The 13,606-nt window shown below is 39.4% G+C and overlaps 2 protein-coding genes across 5 annotated transcripts in view; one reads left to right on the forward strand and one right to left on the reverse strand.

The window, feature by feature from the left end:
• Positions 1 to 1,802: 1,802 nt before the first annotated feature.
• LOC122094325 (protein trichome birefringence-like) lies at positions 1,803 to 5,099 on the forward strand. Its single transcript, XM_042665094.1, has 5 exons — positions 1,803 to 2,476; positions 2,547 to 2,721; positions 3,540 to 3,736; positions 3,992 to 4,150; positions 4,668 to 5,099. The coding sequence occupies exons 1-5, from the start codon at positions 2,043 to 2,045 to the stop codon at positions 5,002 to 5,004; spliced, it is 1,302 nt and encodes a 433-aa protein (XP_042521028.1). The 5' UTR covers positions 1,803 to 2,042; the 3' UTR covers positions 5,005 to 5,099.
• A 3,659-nt stretch (positions 5,100 to 8,758) lies between these two features.
• The window catches only part of LOC122094056, a 10,041-nt gene continuing 5,193 nt past the window's right edge, over positions 8,759 to 13,606 (reverse strand). The window contains exons 1-6 of one of the 4 annotated variants that reach the window (XM_042664673.1): positions 11,292 to 11,949; positions 10,998 to 11,199; positions 9,995 to 10,643; positions 9,872 to 9,910; positions 9,410 to 9,585; positions 8,759 to 9,306 (exon numbers count right to left, since the gene is read on the reverse strand). In XM_042664673.1, the coding sequence (XP_042520607.1) occupies positions 9,100 to 9,306; positions 9,410 to 9,585; positions 9,872 to 9,910; positions 9,995 to 10,643; positions 10,998 to 11,099 (1,173 nt within the window). In that variant the 5' untranslated portion in view covers positions 11,100 to 11,199; positions 11,292 to 11,949 and the 3' untranslated portion in view covers positions 8,759 to 9,099. Of the gene's footprint in view, positions 9,307 to 9,409; positions 9,586 to 9,871; positions 9,911 to 9,994; positions 10,644 to 10,997; positions 11,200 to 11,279; positions 11,950 to 13,606 lie in introns of those variants that run through there. The other 3 variants (XM_042664672.1, XM_042664671.1, XM_042664674.1) reach the window with 3 other exon arrangements.

Raw genomic sequence — 13,606 nt, forward strand, 5'->3', positions numbered from 1 at the left:
TAATTATTAAAAAATAAATCAATGTGAGCGGTGGAGGGTACCCTCTCCCATTTTGTTAAGATCCCTGGCCCCAATGGCCTATGTTTCCATGTAGGGGTATCAATTCTAGACTAGATTAATAAATATATTAGAATTGTTTATTTAGTAGTCATTCCTGGTGCAAGGGTGCTATCGATTGATAGCCCGACTCAGGCCAACATTTTTAAAGCTCTTTTGTAGCTCACTTAGAGCTCATTCAGAGCCCGTTGACTAAGATAAACAGGATTTTGAAGAGGGTAGTGGACATGGTTTTGAGGATTTTAATCAGCAAGGTAGGTCAATGAAAGAGCATGGGTTGAGTGCAGTAAGATGAAGTTGGGCCAATATGGCAAGTAAGGAAGGATCAGGAGAATCTTCATCAAACTCTAGTTATGAAACGATGTCTGGAGATGAAGATTTGGAAACAAGTGATGACGCGGAGGAACAAAAATCTTGCAATGTTAGTCCGGAAAGGCAAGAGACCCTTGCTAAAATTTATTCCCGTTTAGAGGGGACAATCAACCTAGAAGTGGGAAGGCATTAATTGCTTTTCGTGGTGGGATCATATCTATGTGTGGGAGAGGTGACAGTAGAGGTGGTCGTGGTAGGGATCCTAATATTAGGGGAGGTCGTGTAATCGTTGAGGGACGTAAAGGTTTGGTATTCGATTTCTCCCAATACTCTCCAAGGAGGTGCTCTTATTTTGAAATACCCTGACATTGCTACAATCAATGAGGCAACCCTTTTAAGAAAAGCGTTCAATGGTTTTAGATAGTTAAGCAAAGAAAAGTCAAAAGAAAGATTAATGGGGAGCAGGCTTGCCGGAAGTCTAACCAAATTGCCTCGTTGAGAAAGTGATTTGTTCTAATTAGTGAAAGTTATGACCCTGAGATTTTGTAATTCTTGGGGTTGATGTATGGCTAGCCCCTCCACCCCCCTAGTGAGGGGTGGTTGGTTTTCTTTGCGTTGGTATTGCTGGCTTAGTAGCTAGTTGTTATTTATTCTTTAATAAAAATGGCCTTTTAGTGAAAAATACTAAGATCAACACGTCTAAAGGCTGTTTAAAACCCAACTATGCGTTTACAGATAAATGTGTCATTAACCCATTTAAAGCCCATCTAAAACCCGATTATTTATAATCCGATCAAAGATCAATACCCATCCAACAGTTTATGAGTGCGATCATGCATGGCATAAAGAATCAATTAAATGGGTTAGTTATGGACAAGGTCCTAAAGTGGGAAAACCCGATTAAGCCAGGCCAATTGAGACCCTTGCTTCCATTATTCCATGAACTCTCATATTGGCCGGGCCTTGGTGCAGGTTGCACGCAACCTGGCAGCGTTCCTCAGCTTTTTTTTTTTTTTTTTGGGTGAAATCCACTGACTTATTAGTCGTAAGTCGTAATCTTTCGTAATCATACACTACCGAAACGTTATGAGAGAGAGAGAGAGAGAGAGAGAGGGGTCCATAAACCACTACAATCTGCTACAGCCCGCGTGTTCTTTCTTTACTTCCATATTGAATGCACCAAAGCTAATAGGTTAATCAAAACAGTAAAACTTCCAATAAAGATATTAAATAATTATAAACGAAGTTTTAGTAGTTCATTCATAGCTGGGCCATGCATGGGTTAGCTAACCTAACCTTTCTTTTTTCAAGTTTTACCTGCTTCACTCTTGACCATTAACTAACCCAAGTTCTAGAACTGATTTGAGTTTTTAGAAATTAGATTAAATTTAGAGATAAGTTTGTTGCGAACTATTCTAATCCTTCTCCTTTTGTGTTTCCCACTTTCCTTGAATCCCATTTCATCTCTAACCCAAGTACCCAACTCAAGGTACAATATTCCCACTTCCCAAACCACTAATAACCTTCTTTACTCATCAACCTACAATCCTACCATATTTCCACTTCCCAAACCATTAACCTTCTTTCTGGTTATTAACTTTAGTTTAGGCCAGCAAAGACATAAGAAAGCTGAGGCTTCCTCTCCCCTCCTCTATCTCATTCTACCCATATCCATGGAGAAGAACAGCACTACTCCCATTAACAAACAATGGATATTCTTTACCCTTGCCAGTTTCTTAGGTTGCACCCTTCTTATATTATCTCTCAGCAATGGACGCGATAGACAGAATCTTTTAGATCTCCAATATCTGAGAACCTCATCAGCATTGTCACCAAGATCAACAACAACAACAACAGATGCTTCAAAGGTGGAATCCCCAAGACAATTTGATGGAATTAAAGAAGAAGATCATGGAAATTTACGACAAAAAGAGTGCGATATTTTCGACGGAAACTGGGTTTTCGACGACAAAAATAATACATACCCTCTTTATAAAGCATCCCAATGTCCATTTCTCAGTGACCAAGTGAATTGTAGGAGGAATGGAAGGCAAGATTTTGATTATGAGAAGTGGAGTTGGAAACCAAAAAAGTGTGAGATTCCAAGGTAAGCAAGTAAGAGGTTCAAGTAGTTTTTATGTTGATTAAATTTTTGTTAAAAGTTTTGTGTGATACAGGTTTAACGGAACAGATATGTTGGAGAGATTGAGGGGGAAGAGGGTGATCATAGCTGGTGATTCCATTAACAGAAATCAATGGGAATCCCTCTCTTGCCTGCTATACTCTGTAGTCTCTCCCTCAGAGGCTGAGGTGAACGTAATAAGTGGTGTCTACAAGGTGTTCAGAGCCAAGGTAAGATCAGACTTGCACTTGTTCTTTGTCTCTTTCTTTCTCTGTTTAGGATTTTTCAGTACTGCAGTTCTGTGTGGGCTTCAGTGCTGCAGAGACCTTTGTGCCAAACCGGTTCAGCCAACCCCACAAATGTGATAGTTTTGGTTTGAATCAGGAATAAAACTGGGGTACGTACAGCCAGCGTGTGTAGTGTGATATTGAGACTTTTAATTGCCAATATTGGGTGGCAATGAAGTAACCACTTCACTCACGACTTTGTAAATCGGTCTTAAGTCTTACTTCCCCAACATACTTCACGGTTAGGGCTTCTAGTTCAGTGGTTAGCAGCTAGACCTACAGTTAGGTTTAGCGCAAGTCCAAAGATGATCGGACGTTTGATGATCCTCCTAATCCCCACCATTTTTTCTATAATAATAATAATGTGTAGCCCAATTTTGATATAATAGTAGCAAGTAGGTCAGTAGTTAGTGATAGTGTGGCCTTAGTGGCCCCTTTGTTGGTCCCTCCTAGGTCTCTTGTCCAGCCACTTATAAATAATCCTATCTGGCCCAATATGTAGGTCTTAAAAAAAAAAAATAAATAAATAAAAAAGGCACCAAAAGCACTTATAATAATAGTTGTTGAACACACCCTAAGAAACTCCCTTCATTCAAGCTCAATTTCTGTCTAAGGGGTCTCCAAAATGGAGCCTTCTAGTTTTAAGTTTCAGATTGGAAATTTAATTTTTGTATCGTCTTCTGTGAATCATGTGCTCATGTAAAGTGAATGAGTCAGGGCCATGAGTTTGGTAGCCTTAAAATTTGTTGATATCGTTACAGGACTATAACTGTTCTATAGAGTTTTATTGGAGCCCATTTCTAGTGAAATTGGACGAGACCCCAACAAAGAAGAGAAGGAAAGGAAGGAGAGTTCTAAAGCTTGACGCAATGGCGTCCTCTGCAAGGCAATGGCAAGGAGCTGACATTATGGTGTTCAACACTGGTCATTGGTGGGTCCACGATGGAAAGCTGCAGACGTAAGTAATGAGTGGCTCCACCACCCTGGCTAGCTTATTAGTTCTTGATTCTGATTTGGCTCATTCAACCCCGTGTTAAACTTTCCAAACAACAAGTCAAACTGCATTAAAAAAATAATAATAAATAAAAACAAAAGATTGGGTAATATACAGTTGGCCAACTAAGAAGGCCATAGAAACCAGCTATTTAAGATGTTTTTGCCTACAGTATTAAAGGCCTTTAAGGCTTATTATGAGTTTTTCATTGCAATGCAGGTGGGATTTCCTTCAATTCAAAGGCAAATTGGTGAAAAATCTTGAAGTAGAGACAGCATTTGAGATGGGCATGAAGACATGGGCCCATTGGATTGATAGCAATGTTAACTCCACCAAGACAACCGTTTTTTTTAGGAGCATATCACCTGAACATAAATTGTAAGCACTCAACTATGATCAATGGTGAGATTCTATGTGGGGAAGATCATCACATGGAGAAATGACTCATGGTTTGGATACTCAGTGAATAGTGGGATCCCATATGGGGGTGGGTAACTCCTCTCCCCATGTGGGGAGTTGATTCGGAGTATGGCCAACATACTTAACTTCCCACAATATGGCCACAACTCATAAGGCGACCTCTTAAATGAGCCATGACCCAAAAACAAATTTCCTTATCTTCAAAGTCTTCACCCTAAAGCAAAAGCTAAGAAAATCAAGCTTATAGCTAAAAGTAAGGGCCGGGTTTCCCTAAGGCCGAGGTGGACTGTTCACCACATGGCATTAGTGCCACTCGAATGGAGGGGAAGGGGGTGAAGATACGGGATCTGTGACCCTAGGACCACATGGTGAACCATGGTGAAACTCACTGCGCAGTCTAGGAAAACTTCTTCCTAAGAGTGGTACTTACTAAATAAGGAGCTATTTAATCTTATAGAGAGCCTTGAAATTGCAGGGAAAAGCAATGGTGTCATAATCAAACCCAACCGATCTTGGATGAATCCTATACTGAATTGTTTCCAAGATCCATTATGGGAATTGTTGAAAAAACAATCCAAGAGATGAGGACACCAGTTAAATATTTGAACATCACAAGACTCTCGCAATATCGTAAAGATGCCCATCCAACGGTGTATACATCGAAGCAAGGGAAGCTGTTGACGAAGGAGCAGAGGAAGCAACCGGAGGTTTACGGAGACTGCAGCCACTGGTGCCTGCCCGGACTGCCTGATACATGGAACGTGCTATTGTATGCCTTAACCTTCCTTGAGAACTCAAGGGAGACGTTATAGTTCCCATTTCCTTTTTCATTTTTTTAAATTGTAGCTCCCATATCTAACATTTTCTTTTTCTGATTTTCTGGATTTTAGTATACAAAATCATAGAAATAAGGTCAACTCTAAAAATTTTTTCGTAGAAAGCCACAGACGCACAATACGGCAAGCGTGCAATTATGTTTGGTATACATTCGAAATAGATAGTGCATTCCAGGAAATCATACCAAGCAAACTAGGGTGTTAAATTACTAATAAAGTTGTCTGAGCCCGAAAGATTTTCAACTCTACGTCTCATCAAAAAGGTAAAGTAGGTTATATGTAAGTTGGATATGCCTAAGGCACACAATAGGGTTTTTTTTTTTTTTTTTTTCTTTTTTATAGGGAAAATAAAATTTTTCATGAGATCAAAAGATTTAAATACATCAATGTCAGTTTTTGAGATGCTAAAATTCAGTTTTTCGTTCTGCATAAATTGTGCCATGATAAAGACCACTAGTTGTTAGGCCTGAGCCAAAAGAGTAGATTAGAAACGAGATGAGATACATCCAAAAAAATAGGCATCGTGCTCCAAGGCCACGATGTGGTCCTATGGTTAAAAAATGTGTTCTAACTCCTGTGAGTTGCTCCAAACTTCATTGATGTCCCACTTGTTTGAGTCAACTTACTTCAATCTAAGTAGAAAACCCAATGCACTGGCTTCAGTAAGGTTTCCTATTATCAAATAGCTAGCCACCAATAAGACACATTTCCCATTGTTAAATATATAATTAGCCTAACCAGATGTATTTTTAAAAGTATTTGAATTATTAGCACAAATCATAATGTTAGTATTTTCATTTGGTATAAGTGCAAAGTGGGTTGGGTGAGTCATCTCAAAATGTTGAGTTTCCAAGGGGTGTGTGCATGACACTGACCATTGATTTACTGGTGATAGAATGGCACGTGGGTTTGGTTTATCTTTAGTAAAGGTAATTTCATTCCTACGAATCGTGAAAAGTCGTGACACATGTTATTTGAAATATTTTTTTTACCTAAAAATGTACAACCCGCCCAGATTCTCTTCATGAAATCATAGGAAAAGAAAGTATGCCAAATGGATTCAGGTTCAACAATTGGCAAAGACCACAATTAGGTTCAACAATCATCCACTTCCTCAATATGTCCTTACTAGAAATTCCTCCAAGAGCAAGTCCCCAGAAAAAGAGCTTAAATTTTGGGTGTCCAAGAATGTAGGCATACGATAGATTAGAATGAGGATTCATTAGGGCTATAAGTTTGATATGCCTAAGGAAAATGATTAGTGAGAATGGGAATTCATTAGTGCTATCTTCGAGTTTTGTGGATTTGATTATAAATGGTGTGACTATTTCACTTGATTTCATCTATTTTTTATTCAATCAAATTAGAGGGTAGTTGTTTTGAGGATATCGAATCCTCTAAGGGTATTAGGCAAGGATTCCTTTCTCTTTAAGCCCTTTTCATTTTATTATTGCTAAGGAGGTCCATCCTAGGTTAATAGATGTTTATAGAGATCTTAAGCTCTTTATAGATATTGAAATAGCTTGACATGCTCCGGAAATTTCTCATATTTTATTTGTTGATAATATGTTCATTTTGTGTAGGACCACTAACGAGGATGTTAATTGTTTTTAAACAATACTTGAGTAATTTTCAAAATTTTCGGACTAGCATAATAACTTTCATAAGAGTTAAAGTTTTCCTTGGTAAGAATGTGTCGATGTCCTTTGATGACAAAGGATGTTTAAATAATTTGTTGGGTATTAATCAAATGTATAGTAAAGTTAGTTATTAAGGTACTAGAATTTTTCAACCTAATTTTAAATTGAAAGGTTTTATATATATTGTGGATTGCGTTGATAACGTCTTGCCACTTGGAAATTCCATCTTCTTACTCATGCTGGCAACTCCATCATGATTAAGTTGTATGTACTAAACTTGACAATATCAATGCTAGATTTTAATGGGGTGATCTGCTAGAAGGGTGGTCAGTTACATGGCCTGGAATAATGTACACTCCCCTAAGAGTTTAGGAGGTCTAGGTTTAAGAGATGCTATAACACACAAGGCTATGTTAATTAAGTTGGCATGGAGACTTTTAAACGTCACTAAATAGTTTAATAACAAAACTTTGTTGGACCTTTTGGTTCAATCAAGAGTATGTCTTGGGCATGGTAGAGCATTGCAGGTGTGTTGTCGTATCTTAGGCAGATGGTGCATATTATGATTGGGGAAGGAATCCGAATTCTCTACAGTCATTGCACTGGTGCAGTGAGTATCCAAGGACTGAGGGCATCCAGGCACACCCCCCAAAGGGTTCCCAGCCACCAGATGCTCACTGCCCTGGTGCAGTGGCTGCGAGGATTTGGAGGCTAAGGGAAGGGGCTGCGACAAGTTGTCGGGGTTTCAGTTACCTCCTACTTGTAGTTAACAGTTCAGGATTCTTACTATTATTGATGAATGGAATGTTACATTTGTTATCATGCATCTGTCCTTGTTATATGATTTCTCTAAAAGACTTTGGGCTGCTAGGGTTCTAAGCTTGCAGACTGAACTTGCTAATGATATTTTAAATCTTGTGTTTCTATGCTTAATGGTAATTACTGATCTGGGGACGATCTCCCAAGTTTCTTAAGTGTTTTTTCTCTCACTTTATATTTTATCCAGATTCATTGAAATCAAGTTGTGTTTAAAGGCGTCAAGCTTAATCCCAGTAGTAGAGTCTTGCAACATATAGCTTGGTGGGTTACTGATTTGCAATAACTTCCCTCATCGATGTTTCTCTGCTCACTGATTCTAATCTTGTTTCTTAAGGGCTGTTATCATGTTTGACATCTTGGATATAACTACCACAAAGACCCCAATAGTTGCTTGTTCAGGGAGTCTTAAATCATTTTAGAAATGAAAGAGGGTTGGCATCATTGATTTTGTGCTAGGATAAGTTTTATCTTTATGGTATTTGATTTTGGTGTGACAGAAAGCAAGGTTGAGGCAAAATCCAGGGGTCTTCTTCAAGGGGTCAATGGAAGCTTTTGTATATGTGATTCCAATTAATAGAAGTATGGCTGACTCTAAAGAGATAATAGAATCCTTCAAGATTTTATTTCATATTTACTCGTGTATTATAGTTCATTCTCTTTAACCACAATTTAAAATTGAGATCTCTAAGGGTGCATTGCCCAGGACCCACAAAAATCTTGAGGTTGAGAAGATGAGATGACAAATATATGGTAAATGAATAACAAATCCAAATGTTTAAGATCATTTGTGAAAGACTAAAGGTGCATTTAGTATGATTTCTTGAAATGCGTTATTGACCCAGAATGCAAACCAAACGCTCTGACCAATTTCCACCGAATCTGGGCGAATCCTGCTGTTTCCAACCGATTCTGAAATAATTAGAATCAAAATTGATAGAGACCAATCTCATACCTGTATCCAAATTTTAATACCTTGCAGGATTCTGAGGCATGACCACCAAGTTGGTGTCCCACGAGACTCTTGTTCCTGTTCACACAACTGGAGATCATATACTAAGAATCGTCGCTTAGGTGATTTGGCACCAGCATCACCCCTCCATGGATTAGACTCGGGATCTGGGCGTGCACAAAACCTTTTGCCTTTATTAAGGGGCGGGGGAGAGGAATTGGAATCAGCAAGAGAACCAAAACGTGAGATGGTCTCTGCATGCCCACTAGCTAGTATAGCTTACCAGCAAAAGCAATGACCAAGAAAAATGAGCACAGGTAAATAACAATAGGCAACTGCAAAGATTGACTGCATATATAATCTGAACAGCATCCTGCCCTTTACTAAAGCATTTCATAATACCAGTTGTGCACCCTAACCACAGGTCGGTTGTAATTTAAGAAGAGCTATTCCTCTACTCCTCCACTAGATCTAATGTATTCACTGCCTACCTTCTTTCGCCTACCTTACTCCATACCTTTTTATGAAAACCTTCCTCTATAATTTGAAAGGGAAATTTTGGCCAACGTTATTGATGTAGACCGGCATCTTCATCACCTACTTTTGGATGTTGCAGAACTAATGCTGTTGCCCACTTATTTACAGGCATATTTCCCCTTCTATCTACAGAAGTTCCCACTCAGAATCACAAAAATCATCAATTGGCAATTTCTTTGAGTCCAAGTCCCTAGTGAGAGTGGATATTTGGTAACTTCCTTCTCTTTGATCGTTGGTTCCAGTATCGGCATCTCCACACAGTAGTGCTAGCCGTTCATACTCCTGCTTCTTTCCTGATCTCATTCTTGAAGCAAAAGCATCACGAAGTTTTTTCTGGTAACAGGAAGATATTACCAGTTACCGTATGTAGTTATCAGTAGGTCCGTGTGTGTGTGTGTGTGCGTGTGCATGTGCATGTGCATGTGCGTCTGCATACCTTGTATGATCTGCTCTTCCCTGTCCTCTGGGAGACGAGGTGAATTTCATCACAATCCACCAATATACAACTTTCCTCAAGCCTAAGACCATGAGATGCATCCGTGGCTTCCTCATCTGACCTGTGAGCATCATTGCCTTCAGCCATTTCCTCTTCGTTGTAGCGATATGATCTTCCTGTCACAGCTTGACTCAGTCAATACATCTCGAAATAATAAAAAATGATAAAAACTACATTGAGAAATTACATCACTGATACAAAATTAGATGAAACACAGCAAACTACAATGGAAATAGAAGAATGGGGGAGAAACGACAAGAAATATGAAGAAAAGAGGAAGAAAAAAGGGAATATTGAGGGGACTGATGGAAGGTTTGATTTCTTCAAAACCTTTACCACTGTCTGGAGGGGACAGAATAGAATCAAACTCAGCACAGTAGTCATAATTTTTTTGCCCCTTACCATGCCTCAGAGATATTGTCTTGTGAGTTTTGGAGTTGTCTGTACAAGCCAATGCTCAAGTTAAAGAGTTCAATTGCAGAAGGAAAGAAACAAGCAAAAATAATGCAGGAAAAGGAACGTCACCATTTAACTCTATTGCTAGACTATCTCTGGAGGGAATCAGTCCATCTCCTGCTTCATTTTCGAAGTATGAAGCTGGAAGAACCAAAGATGTTGAGGAAGCAGATGAAACACCAGAAATACACCCCATTGGATCTAAAGGCTCACAACATTGTGCAAAATCAACTGAAGAGAGAGTCGGCACTGTAGCTGCTGTATTACATATTTTGCCATTATTTTCATTGTGGAGTCCACTGAATAACAATGCCCCACTCAAATCATTTCCTGCAGGAGCCATTACTTCCAAAACCTTGGGCAAAGACAGCTTATCCTCTTCAGTAAATTCTTCAAGCCCAAATTTTAGATTTCCATATATCACAGAACTATTTTCATTTTGTTCTATAGATAAGTCAGCACATGTTCCTTTAATGGGATCTTCAGAAGATGGAGGCAAATGGCTCATATTTGGGAATAATCTGAAAGAAGATCCACGACTCAAATCTTTCCCATCAGGAGAAACTGCCTCCATTTTGGGATTTTCATCAATACCTTCCTTTGCCTTCTCGGGATCTTCAGAAGATAGAGGGACCAAATCTTGCACAAGTTCAGCATAGAACCTTTTAACACTTACACCAACCGACTGCGCGTGATTTTCAACTATTTTAGTTGTTTCCTGACCAAGAAAGCAATTACAACGATGGTTAGGAACAAAAGCTTCACCAAGAGAAAATACATTCTGCAATGTACACAAAACAAGGGCAATCCACCAATAACTATAGTCCAGAAAATAAGAATATACATCATGCGGCGCACATCCATGCATGCATATAGAGGGTTTCAGTGCTTGCACAGCAATGCACACCACACATTACTGCTAAAACATCATAGACACATAACATCCAGATTATCTCTCCTTGGAGAATTGAGACTCAAGTGGTAAACAAGAATCATCTTTCCAGAAGAATATGTCCAGGGGTTTTTTATTTTCTTGTGTGCATGTGTGTTGGGGGCTAGAGTAGATACGTACCTGGCACACAATATCTTCCACCTCCAAACATATAGCTTCAAACTTCTGGTACAAGTTACCAACCCAAGTTATACCTTTAGTATTCAAATCCATAGTGGACATAATTACACCTCAGTGAAATTAGGTCTCAAACTTCCTTGACCTGGATATATAACAGCAGCCAATATATTTAATGCTTACTCCAATAAAGGGATGCTCCCACCTGTAGACATTAGAATAAAGTGTGTCAAGACTGGCAAGAATTAAATTTTCAAATTAATGTTTCAAGAGTAAGACTCAAACCAGAATACAGGCCTCAGTTAGTTTCTGTTGGTGTTCATTGATATACATTGTTGTGGCCCTGACTTAACAGCTCGAGCTTTTGAGATAAGCAGTTATAACATGGCATCAGAGACAGGAGGTCAGGTGTTTGAACCCTAGCAAATGTGATGGGTTTGTGCTACATGTTATTTTGCTCTTACGCTTTGCGTCCCCTTGGTGTCACGTTCAGAGTCGGGTGTGTGTATGCTTGGGGGCCTGCACGTGCACCGGCGTGGGGGTATTGGTGTTTGTTGATATATGTATTGTTGTGGCCCTCACTAACAACCCAAGCTTTGGGGATAAGCGATTGCAACAGTTAAAAAATCAGGAGGCCCAGGTTCATGCTATTTGAAATTTATCCAAACTAAAGGCCAGGAATGGCCCATTTTTATACCTGATTTCACTAAATTATAATAAATACCTGAACGAAAGAATAAAAGAATAGAAGAGATACATCCTTATCAATAAGGGTGTCAATTGGTCGTTTTGGACCGGTTTCAGTTCAGTTTCGTTGATTTCGGTGTGAGAATGAGTGAAAATAGAAACATGAACCAAATAAGGATGCACTGGTTTATTCACCCAAAAAAAAAAAAGGATGCACTGGTTTTGGTTTAATGGAAGTCCGGTAGGGGTAGGGAGAACCCATGAGGTGAACTCAAAGTTGCAGCCTTGCAGGGGAGGGAGAGAAGATTCACACAAGAGGGAAGAGGGGTGGGGTGGGGGTGGGGGTGGGGGTGGGGGGGGGGGGGGAAGAGAATCGCACACACACACGCTCTTCACCAAAACCACTCTCAATCCATTCTTTCAATCTGATTTGTCTATTGGTTACAACCAATTTAAAGGAAAAAATAAAAGACAGAAATAGAAACTCTGCTGAAATATGAAACTACCCTAACAAAGCAAACCGACACTCTTATACTCTCTACTCTCTAATAAATCCTACGTGAACCTAACTTACTATAATAAAGTGAATAAAATAAAATCAAAGACAATCTTCCTAATTAAAGTAAATCCTACTAGACCCAAAAATAATATGGATTTGGTTCATCTTTGTCCGGAAACCCAGATGGGTATCGATCAGTCCATCAATGTACATCTACATCCACTCCCCCGGTGTTGAGAAAAACTCGTCCACGAATTTTGTAGAAGGGTAACAATAACTGCTCATGAGTGGGGGGTGAAGTGCTCCTTGTGTGCGACATGAACAAAATTCAAGATGTGAAGTTCCGGAGGTGCATTCAGGTCCAGAAAATCATGGGGGAGAACAAACTCATAATGGGGAATTGTTGGCGTTGTGCTAATGTCCATCATTACTTGAACCACGATCTTCTCATTTTCCGATGTTGTTACTGGTTACGCAACCAAATGGTCTTTCGTTTGTATTGACTCATTTGATTCGTCCTATGGCTACAATGTTGGTACCACCTTCTTTGAGTTAGCCGATCCATGAAAAACAAATTTCCGACGCATGTGGAAAGGTTGGATGGCGCATAAATTTTTGTCACGATCAACAATGCCATGTCTTTCTTCTAACCAACCTCGACCCAATTTAAAAATGTGTTAAGGGAAATCAAACACTCCACCAAAAGCATTGTCAAAATATTGAGAAACAGAGAACTCAACAAATACACCATCCTTTGACTCGATGATCTGATTGGTCTTTGACAACATATCTACCACAGATCTTGAGATGAAATATCATTTAGTTGCTCATCAATCAAGAAATTAGAAAGCTTTCCATTGGGCAATCATACTCTGAATTTGAACACAGAAGATTCCATGCCAGATTTGTAATTGAAAGCACTTTAAGCCCACTGTGGCAAGAGAACTCTTAAGGTAAGGGTGAATGGCAAAGAGTAAATATAGGGAGGCAAGAGGAGGGTGGCAGAATGGTACTTATATGAACGTCCTTTAGTGAGTGGCACAATTGTAAATATGGGGAGTTCTACACTAAACACAAAGGAAGGTCACATATGGGTGGGGCAAACTTGGAAACTTAAGAAATTAATACAAATAGTGATAAAAGAGAAAATGAGAGGTAAATAGGGAAAAAAAAAGTAATAGAGAGGAAATCGATTAAAGGGGCTGGGATTTAATCAACGATAGAGGGGGTTGGCTCTCCTTCTTGAAGACGGAACCTGCTGTCGAAGATGGAGACAACGACCAAGGAGCTAACGTGAAGAGGTGAGGAAGGGTGATGTCGCGACTATGAAGGAAGTCGAGTGGAGAGTGCGACTTCAATGGAGGTGGCTAGGGATGGTGTTTGAGTTCGACCCAGGTAGGTTTTTCTTTCTTTCTTTCTTTTTTCT

This window comes from Macadamia integrifolia, chromosome 11 (assembly GCF_013358625.1).
Source record: "Macadamia integrifolia cultivar HAES 741 chromosome 11, SCU_Mint_v3, whole genome shotgun sequence".
Classification (NCBI taxonomy): Eukaryota; Viridiplantae; Streptophyta; class Magnoliopsida; order Proteales; family Proteaceae; genus Macadamia; species Macadamia integrifolia.

Excerpts from the sequence above, each read along its gene's own strand:
- LOC122094325 (XM_042665094.1), top strand. The coding sequence starts at position 2,043 with ATGGAGAAGAACAGCACTACTCCCATTAACAAACAATGGATATTCTTT. Across the intron at positions 2,477-2,546 it reads AAAAAGTGTGAGATTCCAAG|GTTTAACGGAACAGATATGT; the intron begins GTAAGCAAGTAA and ends TGTGTGATACAG. Across the intron at positions 2,722-3,539 it reads ACAAGGTGTTCAGAGCCAAG|GACTATAACTGTTCTATAGA; the intron begins GTAAGATCAGAC and ends ATATCGTTACAG.